Consider the following 22,759-nt stretch of genomic DNA (forward strand, 5'->3'; position numbering starts at 1 on the left):
TCAGATTAACCAAATGGAAGGAGCAGGAAGAAGCCAGTCATTTGTCATTACCCCTTCCACTGACGTGGTGGGGCGTTCTGTCAGGAAGCCCATATTGCACCATCCACAGAAAGCTATTGAGGCTCACTGCAGTGCCCCGTTTGACCCCTTAAGTTGAAATGATGTGCAAAAGGCATCATTTGCTTTTGGCTGTTTCCCGTCCACACTCTCCATGGGGAGCAGACTTTTCGTACTCTTTTTTTTTTTTTTTTCAACTCTGATATAAAGTAGGCTGGGGTACAGGCCAAAATCTAGCAGGACGAAATGGTGGTGATAATGAGACTTAATAACTAACATCTGAATGGTGATTTCTAATCTGCCTGAGTCTCTGCATTCATCATCTTATTTTGTCATAACATGAATATGTGGGATTTCTGCTTTGAATATTTCTTTGATAAAAGCCTGACATTAAATTTAGAACAGGCCTAACTAGAGTTTCTCATACACACCTTTTTTTCTCTTTTTTTTTTTCACTAACTTATTTAATCACTTTACAGCCTGATCACAGCCCTCACTCTCCTCTCCACCCAGACCCACCCTCACACCCCCTCTCCCATCCCTCCTCCCTTTGAGAAGGGGAGGCATCCTGAGGGTACCACCCCACCCTGGCATATCAAATCTTAGCAGGGTTAAGCTCATCCTCTCCTGAGGCCAAACAAGGCAGTCCAGCCAGGGGAAAGAGATCCAAAGGCAGGTAACAGAGTCAGAGACAGCCTCTTCTCCCATTGTTAGGGGACCCACATGTTAGCCATGCTGCACATCTGCTACATATGTGTAGGGGTCCCAGGCCCAGCCACGCATGCTCTTTGCTTGGTGCTTCAGTATCTGTGAGCCCCCCTGGTCCGAACGTAGTTGACTCTGTAGGTCTTCTTGTGGAGTTCTTGATCCCTCCAGCTCTCGCAATCCTTCCTCCCACTCCTCCACAAGACTCCTCCAGCTCAGCTGTGGCTGTGGTCTCAGCATCTGTTTCTATCAGCTGCTGGACGAAGCCTCTCAGAAGACAGTTATGCTAGGCTCCTGCTTGCATTCATAGCAGAGTATCATTAACAGTGTCCGGGAGTGGCTCTCTCCCATGGGGTGCGTTTCAACCTGGTTGGCCTTTCCCTCAATCGCTGCTCCATCTTCATCGCTGCCTTTTGAGTAACCCATCAACCCCCACAGTTGTTCTTATGGGACATATTCAAAGGACCCTTTATATTGGTCTACCTCCTCCCCACTTCATTAACTGTTTTCCCTTAGTCCACTAAAGCAAGCTCTCCCCTACCAGGCTGTATCAATAGCTAGGTTAATTTGTCACTAATTCAGCAAGTGTCAAACGTAAGCTGTCTTTCACCCTTTATTTTTCTTGATTTCATGGGCATATTTGAAGACCCTGACGGTCAGAACTTTGATGCGTTCACTTCCTTGATACCTGTGACAGGACATTCATATCACCTTGTGTCCTCATAGCATTCTTTGTCTCCTGCCTGTCCAAAATTTGCTTTTTAGTCCTCCACTTAAATGTTTTTTTTTTCATGCTGCAATGTAATTTCCCCCCTCTCTCCCTCTATTTTGCCTTTAAGTGGTGTCTTGTTCTGCACACTGCTCAAGGTTAAGCTCATTAACTGTTGCTATTTCTTCTGCAAATGTCTATATTCTAATCTTTCCCTCTGAGCCTCAGATTTTATATCTAATTTTTTACTAGATCACATGGTCTAGCCATCCCAAGAGACCTTAAGTTAATAATGCAAAATGACTTCTTCCGTTCCACTTATACGACACTGCCTATCTGATCTTGAGTACAAAAATCCTCCCCTGTACCTGACTTGTGCCTCCTGCTAGGTTCCTTGAAACACCTGTGCTACTTTTTCCAATCACGTCTCAGCTCGGTTTCTTCCTGTATGCTTCCACAATGTATTATAAAGATTTACTGTGTCTTTAACCATTTATACTTTACACATTTTCCACAAAGAGTAAGCATAGTCTGAAGACACTAAAGATGACTTGTTCCTGGCTTCCTAATGTCCAGTGTCAGTAAATAGAGTTCATATTTGCACTCGGTGGATACTAAATAGATCCACAAATCAGGAATGCCTATATAAAAAGATTTCACCAGAGAAACACTGAGACTCTTTGGACATTGTCACTCATCCCAGTTAAGCATAGGAATGGTAGAAGTTGTGAGCATCTTTTGTCTTATTCTTTTCTTTTTGTATGTCTATGTATGAGCTGTATCTGTGTTGGTGTATGTTGGTACAGATGTTTAAGTGGACATGGAGAACAAAGGACAAACTAAGGTGCCATGCTTTCGTTTCAGTGTTAGTTACTTTTCAGTTGCTGTGGTAAAACACTGTGACAGAGGCAACTCACAGGAGAAGGTTTTATTTGGGTTTACAGTTCCAGGAGGATAAAAGTCACTCCTGAGATGGGGAAGCAAGGTGGCAAGTAGACATGGTGGCTGGAGCAGGAACTTGAAACAGTATGCCTTAAAACTACAGGTGGGAAGCAGGCAGAGTGAACCAGGAATGGTGCAAAGCTCTTGGAACTGCAAACTGACCTCAGGAACACACTGCCTCCAGCTAGATTATACCTACTAAGTCCACGCAATAATGTCACCACCTGTGGGCAAAATCTTCAAATGCCCAAGAATATGGGGACATCTCATTCGAGCAACCACAGCGTCTATCTACCTTTATTTATTTATTTTAAATCAGAGTTCTCACAATGACCTGTAACTCATCAAAAAAAAAAAAAAAAAAAAAAAAAGGTAGGGTGGGCATGGAGACTAGTAAACCCCAGGGACTCAGTTGTATCTACTATCCAAGTGCTGGGGTTGTATCCACATTCTACCACACCTGATGCTTTTCACGTTAAGTTCTGGGACTGTAACACAGAACCTCCTGCTGTAAGGCAAGCATTTTGTTGAATGAGCCACGCCTACTGCTCTGAAGATATCCTTTTAATGTCTGACCTCTTTTTCTTCATACCTTGAAGATTACAATATTGAAAGAACAGAAACATTTTAATTCAAGTATTTCCCAGAAATATTTCAAAATGTGTGAATTCTGCCTTTAAATATGCTTGGCTTTTAAGTCTACTCTTCAGAGGAAAATGATTACTGTAACTATCCAGGGACTAGGGGGTGCTCACTTGGCTTTATCTTATATTCTTAATAAATCATGATAGTTTGGCAATCCTATGTAAAGAAGTCATGCTGACACATGGGGCATGGGGAGGAGCCTTCCCCTCCTGCTCCACACCAGCTGAATGTTCCTACTGTGTAAGAATTGCATAAAGTCTATCACAGAAAGCTCAATAGATAATGATGTTATAGAGTGGTGTCTGAAAGTGATTCACAGAAGCTGTGTAATCCCCTACAGTGAATCAGTAGGCCCTTTGCATAATGGGAAGATGTTCAGGATAACCTATTATGTGAAAAGGGTGGCTTATGCCATCAAATTGGTGTCTATGTAATTGGGAGTCTGCAGTTATTATAACTCAGAGACTTCTGGTTGGGTTGTCAAAGCATAGTGATTTTTTTTTTTTCAAAGCAAGAGAGGTAGTTCAGTGGGTAAAGAGTATGCTGGGCAAGCATGAAGATCCAAATGTGAAGACCCAGCACCAGAAAACCTAGTCCCAGCACCAGAGAAGCAGAGATAAGGGGAATCTTGGCCCTAGCTGCTCTGTTACTTAATCAGAAACAGTGAGCCTCAGGTTCAGTGAGGGACGTCACCTCAAAAACATACAGTATGACAAAGATATTCAGTGTCAGCCTCTTACCTCTGATGCATGACGACACACGAGATGCAGGTGGACACCTACCTGCATATATACACACACAAACATAATGTATTCTAGTTAGAGTTTTTTCGACTAGATTCAACTTGTTGCTCATGTATTTACACACATACACACATATTATTTTTTAGTTATTGTATTTATGAGTATTTGTACTGCATATATGTTTGCATAACACAAATATGCCTGGTGCCCTTCTTCTTACTAGAGAAGTAAAATCACTTCTCTAATATGTCCCTTTATTGTTTAATCAGGGCATTTTCCTGCTACAAACTACGCATGTTGTATCCTTATTATATTTTCTTTCTCTCAAACAGTTTTATCTGTCTCTGTGGAATCCAATGCGACAGTCACTTGCCATAGGTTAACTATTACACTGACATGAACTGACTGAAATAAATTTCAGATTTCGGACCTTTTAACATAGCAGGCTCCATTGAAACTGTCCAGTAGCCAAAGCTGATGTGGAGCCAAAGCTGATGTGAAGGCGGGTGGAACATGGCACCAAGGGCATGACCACTATTGCAGGGATTTGTCTTAGAAGAGCTGAGTCACCACTCAGATTGACACTGGCTGGTTGTGGTGCTGAGGAAATCTTTTCCTGCATTAATCACAGCAGACACTCTGTCTTTGAAGACTTGTGCAGCATTCTTTCCTCAGTGAAGTAAGTTTGGTCGACAAGGAAGCTTCGAGCCTGATTCTTTAAAAGTTCCATTTTTGGAGCCTAGGGAGATGGCTCAGTGGGTAAGGTCTCTGCTGGTACAAGCACAGGAATGTGAGTTCAGATCTCCAGAACCCTCTGGTGTGCACCTGGAACCCCAGCTCTGGGTGAAGAGTGTGCAGAGACAGGAAGATCATAGAAACTCTTTGGTCAACCATGCTTGCCAAATCTCTTTTGTAGTTAAAGACTCTTGTCTCAAAAAATATGGAGATCAGCCAAAGGAAAAACTTACATACACAGTTATGGTTGCGCATAAGCGCCTGTAAGATTGCACCCACCATAATGTGCACAGTCCACTCTGTACACACAGGCAAAATGAAAGGAATAGAGAAATTTGTGGTTCTAGCTCAAGCTGCTTGACCTTTAAACAACTTTCATGCATCCAGAAGTTCTGAGTAAATGCCCATCAGTAGCTCCAAGAGGAGATAATTCCTAATGTGGCATAGGTGTTAAAAACCTTGCTCATAAACTGGAGTTACCTCAAAAATTAGAAAACTACAAACGACTCAAATGTTAGGACAATTCATCTGTGCCACGATTTGAGGCGCTGTTTAGCTGAAGGAAGGCTGACTGGGTATTGGAAACCCAAGGACACTATTGACAGGTCAGTCCATTCTCTTTCCACCTTTCCCATGGGAAGCAAGATAATCACCTGGAATTCAATAGAGTCCCTGAATTATTTAGACAGTCTGGTATTGAGATGGCTGGGGTTTGGGAGAGATGATGCTGATCTATAAATTTTAATGACTGAACATGATGTTAGTGATTTGCCAGAAGATCGAAGGAATTATATAAATTATCTGCAGAGTTCGTGAAGCTTCTTTCAAACGACCACTGAGCTTTCACGGCTTTTACTGGGTTCCTGTAGGTTGAGGACCCTGGTACAGGCTTTGACAGGGGAGGTGAGTGATCCGGGCCTTCTGTGGCTATCCAGCATGTGTAATTGGGTTTACAGTTCAACATCGGGCAGCTCTTTGCTCAGAGCTTCATCTTTACCACTGTGCAGAAAGATGGATTTTGTGCGCTTTTAATGTCCCCTTGAGGATTCTGTGTTGTGTAGTGCAGGAGAGGGTTGAAGGAAGACCTCCTTGGTGCTCTGTGGCTGCTTTCTTGAGCCTGCTGGTAAATATGAGGACCCTTTGGGTGATATTAAGCCTGCTGTAGGCCCTTTTTTTTTTTTTTTTTTTTTTTTTTTTTTGCAAAGTGCCCTTTGAATGTTGTCATATCCTCTGGGGATCTATTTCTACAAACCAGTTCAATTTCACCTCTCTCTAGCTTCTGGCACTCCAGAAGAAGCTTGAGGATGAGGGAGTGGGGGTCAGAGGTCATGGGGCAGTTTAGCATGTTCTCCTGCTCTAGTGCATCAGTACTGTTACCTTCTGTATGGAGCATCATCCTTCAGTCCCAGTGTGGCTATGGGAAGACCTCCCAGCAGGGGCTGCGGCCCACTAACTTCCTGTCGTAGAGCTCTGTGTCTTCTTGAATCCCTCTGAGATGGCTGAACACCAATGCCTTACCTTATGTTAAACTGTTAATTACAATGCTGGTGTTATCTTTTGCTATTTCAAGTCACATGGTAGTTTTCAGTGACATTTGGCTCTTGGCTGACATATAGATTGCTATCCTGAACGGCCTCTGTGCCCAGTGACCAGACTGGTGGAAACATGCATCTATAACCGAATCATCCTACTCCATGAAGTTTGCTTCCCTACGTGCATGGGCCACTCTCTCAGACTCAATTGATCACAAAAGTAAATGTGTGGATGGATGGCTCAGGGGCACAGAATACTTGCTGCTTCTGCAGAGGACCAGGTCCAATTACCAGCACCTACATGATGGTTCACAAGTATTTGTAATCCCAGTTCCAGGGGATCCAATGCCTTCTCGTGACCTCCATGGGCATTGGGCACATACATGCATACAAAGCATTCGCATACATAAAATAATGAAAATTTTTAAAATGTGTAGCAGTGTAGTAGTCTGTATTCTTCTTTAATCGTCCTGTACCTAAATAACATGAAGAGAAAGCTTATGGAAGCAACCCTAAGACTATGTTCTACTATATAATGACCCCAAGGATGGTTATATATTATAAAACATTTGTTCTAAAAAGAAGTTTGTCCAGAAGGGTGAGGAAGCTCATCCTATGTTTATGTTCCAAGCAAACTTATGTTGTTCCTTTGTAATAGTCTCCTCCTCTGTGACCTACATCTCTTCCAACGCTCTGTTCCACTATGCTTTGCTCCCAAGATTTTTTCCATTTCTTTTAAAATATTAATTGGCTTTCTAAGCCATTTAATAACACAGGTGAAAAACTGGGGAAAGGGCACTAAACCGTAAAGGGAATCTATCAACTCTATCTCCAGTCGTACGCAGGGAAAAGCTTTGTATAGGCTCGTAAAAACAATTCTTCCTCACTTTCAGATCTCTTGATATTTGATGACGGGAAGTGAATATTTGATAAGCAGTCGTGGAGAGAAGGCACGCATACACACTCTAGCTCCAGGAACCTCTATTTAAAATTTTATGGGTCTTAAATCTTTATAGTTTACTTCTGAGCCATACTGACAAATGGGATAAAAGTAGCTGCTCAGGGCTGGGAAAATGTCTAAGTGTGCAGTGCACCTGTAATTCCAGCATCCCTACAACAAGATGGAGACAGGAGAATCCCAGGAAGGTGATGGAAAAGCTAGCCTGGCACACACAGCATCAACAGGAGACCCTGTCTCAAACAAGACAGAAGGCAAGCGCCCACACCCGATGTTGTCCTCTGACCATGACACACACACACAAAGCGAGAAACTTTTTCTGGCATAAATACCCTATTCGGCATGAATCCTGTTCCTTTCGTAGGTCTTGATAATTGTAGGTGGAGTGCGAATGTTCTTTTTGAGTGTGCGGGAAGAGCCAGGCATGCTGACCTTCATTTCAGTGTGATGACTCATTTAACGATAGTCTTGCTCACTAGATTCCTGTCCTTTCTTTCCCTCATGAAGTTAATGCCTGTTTTTCTCTTCTACTCCTTAAATCGTTTGAATTTGGCAACACCAAAAAATATTCCAGAAGTAGCCCTATTTTATGTCCATTTCCAAGGCAACCAATGTTATCGTGACCGAGGAGACACATGCTACGTATCATCTCAGCCTCGTCTTAAGATATTTGTTTATACTTTCCAAGTCTCCCTTAACAAAAAGTAAAGTACACAATGATTGCTGAAGGTTGTCAGAATACGAAGGTCACACTAAAAATCCCATGTTACGTTGTCCTATATCATGGATATAAAACTTATGGGATCCTATGAGTATGTTAGACTATGTGAAATGACCTCTATGACTGTCACCTCCTGATAATGCATTTTGATGATGACTTAAATCACTTCAATAAAAATGATGTGTCATACATAACTATACATTATTGATAGTGATGTGAATATTGGAACCATGTTAAAAGCATGTAATTTTGTGTTTTAGAACAGTGAACAGGTCAGTTGTAGTGGCTCAAGCCTTTAATCCCAGCACTCAGGAGGCAGAGCCAGAGGGGCTCTATAAACTTGAGGCCAGCCTGGTCAAAATGTCAGTTCTGAGACAGCCAGGGCTACACAGAGAAACATTGTCTCAAACAAACAAACAAACAAACAAACAAACAAAACAAACAAACACAAACCAGCTAGTAAGGGTTGGAGAGATGTTTTAGTCCTTAAGAGTTCATATTGCCCTGACAGGTTCTTGGTTCTCAGTACTCACCTCAGGTGGCTCACAATTATCTGTAACTCCAGTGTCAGGGAATCACGCCCGCTTCTGGCCTCCACAAGTGCCTGCACTTAGGTGTCCGTAGCCACACATGCATGCATATACATGCAATTAAAAATTAAACAACAAAATCAGGCAGTAATTCAAATGTACAACTCTACCACACCTTGAGGAACTTTTACTGAAAATGTTTTCCAATATAGTGATGACCAAACTGAGAATCAATGTTGAACTTTTAATATTACTACAATATTGTAATGTAGTTATTAATTATCAATGTGTCAGTTACTAATAATTTCAATTCTAGAAGAATATATTCACAATAATTATCATATATGTTACCTGGTTATTCTCTAGTGTTTCTATGTTGGTTACAGTTTCCTTAAGTTTTTAAAGCACTGTAGAACTAACTATCAAATCTAATCACTAGGGGATGAATGTGTGTGTTTGGTATACAGCAATCTTCCTAATACTGAGACCTTCAGTACATTTCTTCTTGGTGTGGTGACACCTGACCATAAAATTATCTCATTCCTACTTCATAACTGTAATTTTGTTACTACTGTGAATCATAATGTAAATATCTAACATGTAAGATATCTGATACTCTACCCCTGTGAAGGTCACGACCCACAGGTTTTGTACTGCCTGTATACAAAAAGTCAAGACTATTCATATTTCTATTAAACATACAGAAGGAATACAACCCCTTTGATAATTATCTCAAAGTAATTATCTCAAGATAATTATCTCAAAATTGTAAAGGTGACTGAGACTACCAGTCCTTTAGAGGTGAACTCTTCAGTAAACTTTGAAATGTAACTATTAATATATTTATACCCATTTGACTTAGTCATGGGGTGTACAGACATTTCACTATTTATGGGGAGGGAAACATCCAACCAGGTGAAGACTGACGACTGAAAAGAGGGATCATTTCCTGCCCGTGACTGACTAAACTCTAGTGCTAGAGCTCTCTGAACTCAGAACTCAGACTGAAACCTTGGCTCTCACAGGGCCTGTGCCTGCCCATCTGCAGCTAAGCGGTGCAGGATCAGCCCTGCTACAGCTTGGGCCACAGCTCCACCACCGTCTTTACTTGAGGATCCAGACTGCTGGCTGCAGATCTTGAGAGTTCCTTGCCTACAAATTGCATGTAACAATCAATGCTTTATTCGTCATACGTGCAACACACAGTGGAGCACACAGCATGCACATATACCTAAGCATGTGTGTGTTTTTAGCTTGTATATATGAAGATCTATAATACCAACTTAAATAAATCCCCAAGCTTTAATAATGTTAATATAAATACTCTTAATTCTACATTATAACTAAAAAATTAAGTAAAAGTTATATTCTTGTTAAGAATATAACCTTGTATGGCTGTAGAAAGGGCTCAGTTGGTAAAGCGTTTGCCATGCAGGCATGAGGACCTGACTCTAACTCCCCACACCCACATTAAAAATAACATAGAAGTGGCATGCACTTATAGTGGATGAGCTGGGGAGGGGGAGAGAAGAGGATTACTAGCTAGTCAGCCTAGTCTAAACAAGCCCAAGGCCAGAGAGAGACTCTCAAAACACAGGCAGACAGCTTCTGAGGAAGGACACTCAATGTTCTCCAGGTTACACACACACTCACACACACACACACACACACACACACACACACACTCTCTCTCTCTCTCTCTCTCACATATAACCTCACTTATTAGGCCACTTAATACAAATAATTTAATTCTATTTTTTCTTGCTTTATCAGGACAAATAAAGAACAGTGTTTTTAATATATTTATTATTATTATTATTATTATTATTATTATTATTTACAATTTATTCATTTTGTATACCAGTTGTAGCCCCCTCCTTCATCTCCTCCTGGTCCTTCACTCCCTCTTCCTCCCCTATCCCTCTTCCCTAGTCCTCTTCCCCTACAGTCTGACCCTAGCCTAAAAGGTCCCATCAGTACTTTCTGGATCCTCAGTCTGTGGACTAGCTAGGTTGCCTCACCAGGGAGAAGTGATCAAGGAGCAGGCAACCAAGTTCATGTCAGAGACTGTCTCTTCCCCTCTTACTAGGGAACCCTCATGGAGACTGAGCCTATATCTGAGCAGGGGGTCCAGGTCCTCTCTATGCATGGTCTTTGGTTGATGCATCAGTCTCTGCAGGACCCCCTGAGTACTGGGTTTTTTGTTTGTTTGTTTTGTTTGGCTTTGTTGGTCTCCTTGTGTGGCCCCTATACTAAAATCTAGAGAACTAAAGAGGCTAAACCACAAGGAGGACCCCAGAGAAGAGGCTTAATTCTTATTCAAAAGGGAAAACAGGACAGACACTGGAAGTAGTAGAAGAGAGGAAAAAGGACTGGAGCCTATCATGGATGTTTTCTAAAAGACTCCACCCAGCAGGGGAGTGAATCAAAGCAATGCAGAGACTTACAGCCAAACTTTGGACAGGGCACAAGTAGTCTTATGGAAGAAGGGGGATATAAAAGGACCAGGAGGGACAAAAATAGTGTTTAAATAGAACAAACAAAGGAAGCAATGACTGTTGATGGTTTACTGCTGCATCTCAGATAATGTGAATAATTTGGGCAAGCTCACATAGTAGGAAAGCTGACATAGGAGGACTCAAACCCATGTCTTCATTTGCTGACTTAAATGCTGTCTGCTCAGCATTTATGTGCATTAAATGAGATTTCAGTGTTTTGAGGTTAATTACATACTGGGTCCAAATTCATCAGATGGATTTGCTACTTATTTAAGTTCACAGTGCTGTAACACAGGTAGAGCATACATGTTATTTAATTTTACACTCAGCATTTTATTATTTATTTGATAATGTCATAAAATATGTTTTGATCATTTTGACCCCCCATCCCTCTCCCTAATTTCTCCCAGACCTGCCCCCTATTTCTTCACTCCTTCCAACTTCTTGTCTTTCCTTTTTTTCCAAAAAGTAAAATCACCCATGCCCTGTTTATGCTGCCCACCTCCCTCGTGCGTGGGGAGGCTTTTTTTCTATTATTAACTGAATTTTTATTTAAGTTTAATTTTTTTTACTTAAAAATTTTGAAAATGTCACATGTGAGTCCTGTATTTATATGGTTCCAATCTCTTCCTTTCCCTTTTTTTAGTCTTGTGTCCCTCTCTCCTCATTCTCAAATCCAAGACCTCTTCTTTAAATATTCCTGTTATGGGCTGACATATGCAAACACACATGTATATATGACCTGCTAAGTCTATTTAACATTGCTTGTATGCACACCTATTCAGCATTGGCCATTTAAGATAAGATTATCAGGGGTCTTGTCCCTGGGGAAAATCAGTTCTATCTCTCTATAGCAACTGGTCACCTATAATTTCTTATTGTTTTTTGTTTGTTTGTTTTCTTTAATCTAGAAATGGGACATTGTGAAATTGTCCCCACCTATACTGGCATGCCAGCTGGTTTTGACATTATTTGATCTTGTGTAGCTGACCATATTGTGGAGATTTTGAGCACAACTTTCCATGTTGTATCTATAGACACAGTCTAGAAAAGGACATCCGGGTTCTCTGACTTTTATAAAGTTTGTCTCTCTTGTGCAATGTTCTTAAACTTAGGTTGTGTTGTAGATGTATCAGCTGGGGTCCTGGTTATAGGTTATTACTTTTAAAAGGTGAATTTACACACAAAACTGATGTACAAATGGATCAAGACAATGGAGAAAAATGTTAAACTGTCAGTTAAGTGTCTATCTATCTGTATGTAGTTAAAATAAACAATCTGAATTTGAGCAAATGACTTGGGGCATTAATGACTCAGTTTGCAATAATGAAGAGAACTGGTTAATAAAGTATTAATTCTCTCATTCCATGTCCCCCAGCAATACACAGGTAAATTAATAAATGAAAACTTAACAAAATCTCAAAAGGGTAATGACACCTATGATTATAGCCAAAGAGTATAAACATTTCTCTCATAAACTAAGAGACAAAAGAGAAAAACATGGGTGAGAAATAAATTAAAATTTAATGGTTATATGAAGCATACCTCCAACTTTCTAATAATGCATATTCATTCTAATATTGGCCACCTAAATAAATAACAACCACTAAGGAGCTCTGGCATGCTGGTAGCATTGCTTTCAGAAGTTATCAGTTATCCATTGATAACTAGTGGATAATAAATTTGTGCAATGGAGCAGGGCTAGTATTTCCTACTTATAAACAATAAAAAGTTGATAAACTAAATACTTTAGAGATGTTTTGTTTTGTTAAATTTATTACATCATGTGTGTGGACGTCAATAGTAGTGTACAGTCATAGGGATGAACAAGCACAGAAAACTTGTAGCTTAGCAGTGACGAGTCTGTGTGTGCAAAGGTAACAAGGGGTCAGTTGTGCTAGCTAGTTATTTTAATTTCTTTTTTGTTTATTTTGTAGTTACAATTTAATTATAATATTTTATTATTATAATTTATTACAATTTATTCAATTTGTATCCTAGCTATGGCCCCCTCTCTCATCTCCTCCCAATCTCACCCTCCCTCCCCCTTCTCTCCCTATTCCCCTCCCCCAGTCCACTGACAGGGGAAGGTCTCCTTGCCTTCTATTTGATCCTAGCCTATCAGGTCTCATCAGGACTGGTTGTATTGTCTTCCTCTATGGCCTGTCAAGGCTGCAACCCCCAGATCAGATAGCCTGTCACTGAGTTCACGTCAGAGAAAGCCCCTGCTCTACTTACTAGGGAACCCACTTGGAGACTGAGTCTATGGACTACATCGGGGCCAGGATTTTAGGTCCTCTCCATGCATTGTCCTTGGTTGGAGTATCAGTCTCTGCAGGACTCTGAGGGCTCAGTTTTCTCTTTCTTTCTTTCTTTCTTTCTTTCTTTCTTTCTTTCTTTCTTTCTTTCTTTCTTTCTTTCTTTCTTTCTTTCTTTTTGGCTCTGTTGGTCTCCTTTTAGAGCTTCTGTCCCCTTCAGGTCTTTCTATCTCCTCCTTCTTTCATAAGATTCCCTGTACTCTGCCCAAAGTTTGGCTATGAATCTCAGCCTATGTTTCAATACCTCAATCCGAATAGTCTTTCAGAGGCCACCTGTGGTAGGCTCCTGTACTGGTCCCTGTCTTCTCCTGCTTCCAATGTCTATGGCATTTATCCTTCTGAATGAGGATTGACCATCTTCCCTAGGGTCTTCTTCTCAACTATACAAGGACATTTGCTCAACCATGTTCATAGCAGCTCTCTTCATAAGAGCCAGAATTTGGAAACAATCTAGATGTCCCTCAGCAGAGGAACTGATACAGAAATTGTGGTACATTTACACAATGGAATACTACTCAGCTATTAAACACAAAGAAATCATGAAATTTACAGGCAAACGATGGAAACTAGAAAAGATAATCCTGAGTTGAGGTATCCAGGAAGCAGAAAGACACACACAGTATATACTCACTCATAAGTGGATATTGACCATATAGTATAGGATAAACATACTAAAATCTATACTCCTAAAGAAGCTAGCTAGTTTTATATACACTGGACACAAGCTAGAGTCATCAGAAGGAGGGAGTCTCAGGTGAGAAAAATGCTTCCAGAAGATCAGGCTGCTGACAAACCTTACTAAGTATACTTTAAAAAAAATTAAGGATTGATGTGGGAAGGCACAGTCCACTGAGGGTTGGGCCACCCCTGGGCTGGTCGCCCTGGCTTCTTTGCGAAAGCAAACTGAGTGAGCCTTGGAGAGCAGTGAGGCTTGGGGAGCAGTGAGCCTTGGAGAGCAGTGAGGCTTGGGGAGCAGTGAGCCTTGGGGAGCAGTGAGCCTTGGGGAGCAGTGAGGCTTGGGGAGCAGTGAGCCTTGGGGAGCAGTGAGCCTTGGGGAGCAGTGAGGCTTGGGGAGCAGTGAGGCTTGGGGAGCAGTGAGCCTTGGGGAGCAGTGAGCCTTGGGGAGCAGTGAGCCTTGGGGAGCAGTGAGCCTTGGGGAGCAAGCCCAGTAAGCACCACTCCTCCATGCTTTATGCATCAGTTCCTGGCGCAGGTTCCTGTCCTGACTTTTTTTTTTTTTATGATAAACAACAGTCATGTGGCTGCATAAACCAAATAAACCCCTTACTCCCCAAGTTGCTTTGGTCATGGTGTTTTCTCATAACAATAGTAACCCTAACTGAGATACTCTCTGAGCCATCTTGCTGGCCCAATTTTTTATTAATATACAGTAACTGTACATATCTGTCTGTAAAACATTGCATGCAGTATATAGCGATCAGATCAAGGTAATGAGTATTCCCATCTCTTTATCATTTATTTGATATAATTATTTAACCCAAGTTAGAAACAAAGAAAATGCTAAAAGAAAAGGAAATAATTCTGGAAATTACTGCAAATAGAAACAAGCAATAGACCAAGAAAATTTTAAAAGACTGAATATTTGAAAGGATTTAAAATCCATTTGTGAAAACAAATCAAGAGAGGAGGGCATAGAAAGATAATAAAACAGCAATGAAAGGATACTAGAGAGTGTACTCATGCCGTTCAGAGAAAGATCCTATTTTACAAATATTAACTCTAATAGAAATAGATTTTTCAAAATGAACCTGAAGAAGCATCGAGCACAATTAGTATTACAAACACTATCCTATTCAAGGTATCAGAACCCAGCGGTTTGCAAATAATTTCATCAAAACCAACAGGACTGGATAAGCTTGGCCTTTAGGTGGACAAAGCGGAGTGGGTAAGGGGACAGGGAGGGTACCCAGCTCGTTTTAGGATGTTATAATTGTTAGGAATTATAAAAAAGAGATGTGGAGGTTACAGAGGTTACACGCGGGTCCACAGATCACACCGCGAGATTGGTTCCACGCGGGAGGTTTATTAGGTAGAGGGGGGTTACAACAGAGAGGGAGGTAAATAGAGAGAGAGAGAGAGAGAGAGAGAGAGAGAGAGAGAGAGAGAGAAAGAGAGAGACAGACAGACAGAGAGAGAAAAGAAGGAGAGAGAGAGAGAAGAAGGAGCGAGAAGGAGAGAAAGAGAGAAGAAGGAGCGAGAAGGAGAGAGAGAAGAAGCGAGAGAGAGGAAGAGCGAAGAAGCGAGAGAGGAAGAGCGAAGAGAGAGAGAGAGGAAGAGCGCAAGGGGAGGGGCCCCAGTTCTCTTATAGGAGGGTCCAGAGCATGCGCGGGTGGTTCCAGGTGGTCAGCAGGTGGTCTGGGTGTCTTTCCAAATGCCTGATACCTGCCGGGTTTGCCAGGCCCCATGGGCTGCCTGTAGAAATGCCTGCTTGCTGATCCCAACATTCCCCCCTTTTTCCATAATTAAAAATAGGGAGCTTGGGCTGCCTTTTATAAGGTAAGTTAAAGTATATAAATTTAGGCTCATTGGAAGCAGCTCTTGGTTGTCATGTAAGAGGTTGAGAGGGGAATAGCAACAAATGGTTAGGTTGTAAGGTTAAGAATAAGAGAAGTCTCTGCCCTGGAAAATTTAGTGAATAAAAGGTAATAAAAGGTAAGTTAAAGTATATAAAATTTATAAAATTTAATGATCCTACCAGGAAGGAATATTTCATCTCCAATTCCAGTGCTGCTATATTTCTGAATATAAATGAAGCCCATTGGCTGTTGAATATGGTGCTGTATTAGTGTGGTGGTTCAGGAATTCTTTACCATTGTCAAATGCTCAGTTATTGGTTGAAAGAAGGGTCATTTATATGGGGTGGGCCAGCACTGTGGTAGATGCTTTATATTTATTAGCAATTGTAGCTGATAATAATAATAATATAATATTATATATATAATGTTTATACCTTTGGACAGCAAGGTACCAAATCAGCATCAATGAATACATCTATCAAACTTCTGATCCCCTCAAAACAGAAAAGACAGTTGACTTGTAGACAAAGTTAGCATCCAAACAGTTTGCCAAACAACAAACAAAGGCATGTCACTTACATGAGATTATTGTATTTGACTTCAATAGCAGAAGTCATGTCTACAACTAAGAAATCATTGGAAACTATTGAGATATGGGAATGCGAAGTTCTGTAGGGATGTGGAAAATATGATCCTGACTGTATCAGTTGTCACTCAAAACACCTGATTACAAGTAGCTTTCTGTGTCTTTTGAGGACTTAGGATGCTTCTGCTGTCCCTGTTGCTTATTCAGGGAACTGATGAGGCTGAAGAGACAGAAGAACTGGTGTCTGTTAGTACACATGGATTAAGTGTTCCCAAGGCCAATTTCAAAGCCTAGAAAGAATTAACTCAGCACAGTCTAAAATGGTATCAGTTAATATATGAGAAGCACAGAGAGCTGTTTGGACAGATTTTTAACTTGTATTGAGAGAAAGGCACACACCCATTCATTAAGATAATAGTGAGAGCATCGTGGGAAGCAGCCTACTCATTCACATGTCATTGCGACACTGTCATCCTTAAATTGAATTATCACCAATTAAAGCATCTTCGTTCTGTAAAATTACATCAGGAATAGAATCTGTGTAAGGGTGGGGTATGCATGTACAGGGGTGTGAAAGTGGGATATGTCTGTGCGTATTTCAGGAGACAATTTCAGGTGTCGTCTTCGTTAGAATGATCGTTTCTATGATGGAGCACCATGACCAAAGCAACATGGATAGGAAAGCTATATTCAGCTTATGCTTCTCCATCACTGTTCATCATCAAAGGAAGTCAGGACAGGGACTCAAGTAGGGTAGAAAGTTGGAGCCAAGAACTGATGCAGAGACCACGAATGAATATTACCTACAAGCTTGCTCCTCGTGACTTGCTTAGAGCCATGCTGGTGGGTTCTTAGAGTACCCACCAGCCCAAGGATGGTACCACTCACAGTGGGCTGAGCTCTCCCATATTGATCACCAATCCAAAAAAAAAAAAAAAAAAGCCTTGCTGAATCTTAGGGAGGCATTTTCCCAGTTGAGGCCTTTCCTCTCTTCTATTCTAGCTCGATTCAAGTTGGCATACAACTACCCAGTACAAGTGTGCTTCTATAACTGTGTCTACCTTTCCCTTAGGACAGAGCCTCACTGGCCTGCAGCTCACTACATAGGCTAGGCTGGCTGATGAGCAATCCCCAGTGCTTTACTTGTCCTCACCTCCACAACACTGGGGTTTCAGGTGTCCACCCTCTCGTGCAGCCTTTGGTGGTATGTGTCAGATATCTGAACTCCTGTCCTAATGCCTGCATAGCAAGCATTTTAGTGATTGAACCATCTCCCAACTATCTATCTATCTATCTATCTATCTATCTATCTATCTATCTATCTATTTTATATGTATGGGTGTTTTGCCTGCATGCATGTGTACCACATGTAGGCCTGATATCTGTGAAGACCAGAAGAAGATATTGGACACCCTATAACTAGAGTTAGAGATGGCTGTAAGCCACTATGTGGGTGCTTGGAATTGAATCTAGATCCTCTGAAAGAGCAATCTCTCCACCCACCTCACTATAATTTTTCAACACTTAAAAGTAGTTACCATGGCCATCAAAAATATAGTTCTCATTGCTAAAAACATATTTTTAAAAATGGTGTCTTAGTAACAGCAACATTATATGAAGGAAAATAACACTAAAACACAATTACAAAATAAAGCAGCTTAAAACAATAAATAAAAATGTACCATAAACTGGAAGTAAACAGCCAACTGATTAATTTTAGAAATGAAAATGTAATTATGAATGTATACTTTTATTTAAATACTAAGAATCATAAATTGACATTTATTTATTACTCAAATATAACTCAGACCTTAAAAAATGAATCCTGGTTCTATTTTTGGCATATAAGACTTAACTTTCTAAAAAAATATAGGTTAACATGACACATGAATAACTTTTGATTCAACTTTTAATAATCATCATAACGAATAAGTCTGTATCACTTTGACAAACACAATGATAAACAAATGTGACCTTATGAAGTTTTGTATATATTAGACTTAATTTGTTACTGAAGCCATTTTCTCTTTAATCATCTTTTAGGTCATTGTTTTTGGTCCTTCTGATTCACTGGCCTGGCTCATCCATAACCATATTCTTGGTGGTTTTGTCTTCAAAAGTAATTTTCTAGACTTTATTAAGTTCTACATATTCATCAAATTTGAACCCTTACTTTATAATGGACCTAAGTCTTAAATTTATGATAGTTGTGTTTTGAGTTAAGCTGAATCAGTCAAGCACAGCATTGAATCATTGAGGCAGGCTTCAAAGAAAGGTGTTGACACTGGACAAGGGCTGTGGGAGTGCTCACTGAATGAATATCTATAACATCTTTTGTTTCCTTGCCCCTATAACATTAAAAATGTGAAAAAAGTGTTTTTTATAGTTTGAAGGGTGGGGTGGCTAATGAAGGTGTGGAGATTATGAACTTTATCTCAACTTTGCATATGCTAATTAACATAGAACAAACTAAGTCTTTACTAGGTTAAGATGCTTACAATTTTAAGCCAAATAGGACCTGGTGGTTCTGGCTTGGAAACCCCAGCACATGGGAGGTGAAGGAAGGAGGATCAGAAATTTGACGCCATCCTTTGCTATATTGTAAGTTCAAGGCCACCCTGAGCTACATGAGACTTGATCTCAATATAACACAAAACTGCAACAATCAAAATGTCTTGATAAAAAAAATAAAAACAAACAAGAATTTCAAGCCAAAATGTAAATGCTAAGTAAGTCTTAAACTGTAATGTTTCTGTGAGGTTCTTTTATGCCAAAGACAACTAGAGCTCCTGTTTAACCTTGTCTCAATTCCAGAGTAGGGTTCAGCAATTCAGCTTCAAGAAAAGTCAAATAAAGCATTCCGCCTTCTAATAGAATGGGGTAATCAGGCCCAAACTCGAGACATCTACGTGATTGAGGGGAGGACCCTTCCAACTCTCAGCTCTCTTTGGTATGAGTACTGGGCTTCTAAAATCAGGATAGAAGAGTGTCCACCTGCAACCCCGAGCTCTTGCTATGCCACTATGCTGATTTGCATGGGAGAAAAGAGACTGGGAGAAGTAGGAGGAGGGGAAGCCATCTTCAAGATACGTTATTTGAAAAATAAATCTATTTTCAATAAAAGGAAAAAGTTTACCCAGAACTTTGCAGGCAGGGCAGACACTGTTAATCTTTTGTTTGAGTGCAGGTTCAGTGACTCCTTTCCACAAATGTGACAGCCCATGCCTCTCTCAGCTTGCCATGTCGATAACATGAGTTTGTAAATAGCAGGCTAAGTGGAAGATAAACCTGGCCTGAAAAAATCAAAGCGTGGAAAGGCCATGTCAGAAGAAGTATAGTTCTCTCAGATGTCAGAGTTCCTTGTGTGGAGCTTATGTCTGCTCTAATTAAATTTCAAGTGAAACTGTTTTCCTCTCAGGAGACTTCTGACTCCTTTGGGGAGGATGGCAGAGAGGCCGGGTATCGACCTGTCTCCCTCATGCCTCGGGAAGAGCTCGTAGGAAAATGGTATCCCTTGACTTAGCTCACAAACGGAATGCCCTTTTATGAATTCTTACACCTATTTAGGGTCTGTTAAAACACTTTCATGTTGCAGAATCGTTGGCATCTTGACTGCTGTGCTTCTATGCTTAGCAATACTTTATTCAATTACTTCTAAATTTAGAAATTCCCTCCAAATTTTGTGATCTTAATAAATGTTTGCTGAATCACAAAAACAAACATTTAATGATGGAATTTTGATATGAAGTGCCTTCTTCTTCATGCTAATGTCTGAACTCAAGGTCTTTAACAACTTTGGATTATATTTCAGTATAAAGTTAAATGTTGTGCAAAATCAGAACCACCAGACTGGCCTAAATATATAAAGAAATACTGGGGACGTCTGTCTGACTGTGTTTTGTCCGAATAGATGCAGCTTAGTAAGACAAAGCTGTGCTGCCAACACCTAGCTTCTCTGAAGGGCCATAGCGAGAATTGCTTCCTCACTTCATTTCAAAGACAACTTCAGTCTACCCTGTTATAAAGCTAATCCACCCGCTAGTAAATATTACCTGAATATAATGAGAAAGAGAGGTCTCAAACAACTCCTTAAAAGAAAGAAAAGAAGGAAGGAAGGAAGGAAAAGAAAGAAAAGTTAAAGCAAGTCTTGAACATGCAGTTCGAACTTTTGTCTACTCTAAACAAAACGCAGAAGTCCCTCAGCCCCCAGCATTTGCTTCTTAAGAGAGTGTCATAGTTTCTTTACCTGTTGCTGTGGTAAAGATGTTAACAGAGTTACTTAGAGGAGAAGGGGTCTACCTGAGCTCACGGTTTCAGATCACTGTTCACTGTCCTTGGGAGCATCAGGAATCTGAAGCATCTAGTCACATCCACGGCCATCAACTCTGCGTGTTTGTCTGTATTCATCTCTCTTTCTCTATTCTTCCACAGTCCAGGGCCCTGCCCATGAATCGGTGCCCCCCCCCCGCCCAGTCATCAAGATAAAGCAAATTTACCCCCGCCCCACGGGCCATCCTGATCCAAACAATCCCTCGTTGAGAGATTCCTGATGATTCATGGTTGTGTCAAGGGGAAAAGTAATCTACAGGAGACCTGCACGGCAGCAAGCCAGTCAAAATGTCAGCAAGGATGGGGGAAGGAAGCCCCACCCTTCGCTGAGAAGCTCGGGGTAACCTGGGGTACCAGGGCTCTGTAGGTAGTTGAGGCGACAGTGGTCGGCTTTACCCCCATGCTCACGCAGGTGGCACTGACTGCTCAGTGGGCTTTTTACAAAAGGAAATAAGGTTGGGAGGGAGACTTCGAAGGAGATGTGGAAGGAGTTGGAAGGGCAGGAATGGGAGAGTGGGAGTGATCAAAACATATCTCATAAACACGTGACATTCTCAAAGAATAAGTTTAATATATATAAAAATATTAACACATACATTTAAATTTTTTCAAGGAGATAATTAAAATTCCAAACTGATGGGAATGTGTGGCCTTTGTTAGTAAATGCAGCAAATGAAATTTTAGGACCGGGGCATAGAAGCTTCCGCAACATGTGGGAGATAGACTGAAAACTGAATTCTGCCAAGAGCCAGTGTTCAAAGAGCATGATTCTTCCCTATAACAAGAAGTGATGGCTGGAAGCTGCCCAAGATACCTGGAAAAAAATAAATAAATCCTTACACGCTCATGTCACATCACACTACTCTGAATTCAGAGAGCAGATGCGTTTGATTGCAGAGGCCACGGGTTCCTCGCGAAAGCACTCATGAATAAATTCAGTCGTAATTTGATGGGCGCCCACATGTGAGATGCTAGAATGAATACTGTTCCCGTCTTACTTTGCTTGTTCTTTTTCTCTAGGACCCACAGATCTCAGCATGAAGAGGCAGCTGGCGACCGGCTCAGGATCCTCCGGCAGTTCCAACTCCAGACCTCAGCTGAGTCCCACGGAAATCAACGCGGTGAGACAGCTCGTGGCGGGGTATCGAGAATCCGCGGCGTTCCTCCTGCGCTCCGCGGATGAACTGGAAAATCTCATTCTGCAGCAGAACTGAGGCGGACGACGTCCGTGCTCGCTGAGGTCTGGATTTGCAGTTTCCACTCTTGATTATCCTGGTCGTGCTGCACAGTCTCTTCAGAGAAACCCTTCCATCGTGCCACGTTGTCCTTGATCTACATTCTGGTGTGTCAGGGAACTTCAAAGGAACTCTGACCTTGGAGTGCTTGAGATGCTCAAATGTGCCCAGCCTCTTGCTTTCTGTTTTAGCCTGTCAGCATAAATATCATAAGCAATTTTTTTCAAAAAAAAAATACACAAGGCTGTGTACTCTTAATTCAAGGATAAAAATGAAGAAGCTTGTGGTAGATTACAAAAAAGAATAGCTCAAGATCCAACTGAAATATTAGTGGAATTTTCTACTGACTCATTGGACTGAAAGGTGAAGTATCTGGAAAAAAAAAAAAAAAAACTAGAAAAAGCCAAATTTCTTGTTGCTACGGGATATGACAACAATGAAAAAAAAAAGGATCTTGTATTTTAAAAGGAAAAAAAATGTAATTTTTATAAAAGAAAACTTGTTTTTCATTCAAAAACGGTCATTTTTACTTTGGTAACTTTTTCATAGGTCCTAAAAGAAAACTGTTTTTTGAGAAACTACTGTAAGTACCCCTTCCCACATCCCTTTTGCCTTCACCTCTTTTCAAATTCTTTCTACAAACAGAGAAAAAAAAACAACACTCAATGCTGGAAAACCCTTTGCCTACTTTCCTTAAGCCGTCCCCGTCAGGAGCTACTTCCAAGAGACGCCTGCATCTCTGTACCTGTGCCGGTTTCAGAACACCCCGCCACTCGGCAGCTCACCGTGGCAGGTTTTCATCGCAGAATTTTCTAGACATTACAAAGAGACGTACTGAAAACAAACCCAGCACGCTGTGCTCTCCTTAGAGCTGCCGGCCCCTGGCTGTGCTGCCCTCCCACAAGCCACAGTCCAGAACAGCTGGACTTGGGCGATTGAATGTGTTCTGAGGTTGCAAGTGACAATCTTAAACTTTGCA

At 41.0% G+C, this 22,759-nt stretch overlaps 1 protein-coding gene across 5 annotated transcripts in view; it reads left to right on the forward strand.

The window, feature by feature from the left end:
• The window catches only part of Nol4 (nucleolar protein 4), a 345,385-nt gene extending 323,301 nt beyond the window's left edge, over positions 1-22,084 (forward strand). For 4 of the 5 annotated variants that reach the window (XM_060377625.1, XM_060377621.1, XM_060377622.1 and 1 more), the window contains one exon: positions 21,566-22,084. In XM_060377625.1, the coding sequence (XP_060233608.1) occupies positions 21,566-21,759 (194 nt within the window). In that variant the 3' untranslated portion in view covers positions 21,760-22,084. The remainder of the gene's footprint in view (positions 1-21,565) is intronic. The other variant, XM_060377623.1, reaches the window with a different exon arrangement.
• Positions 22,085-22,759: the final 675 nt, after the last annotated feature.

The sequence above is a fragment of the Meriones unguiculatus genome, chromosome 2 (genome assembly GCF_030254825.1).
Source record: "Meriones unguiculatus strain TT.TT164.6M chromosome 2, Bangor_MerUng_6.1, whole genome shotgun sequence".
Classification (NCBI taxonomy): Eukaryota; Metazoa; Chordata; class Mammalia; order Rodentia; family Muridae; genus Meriones; species Meriones unguiculatus.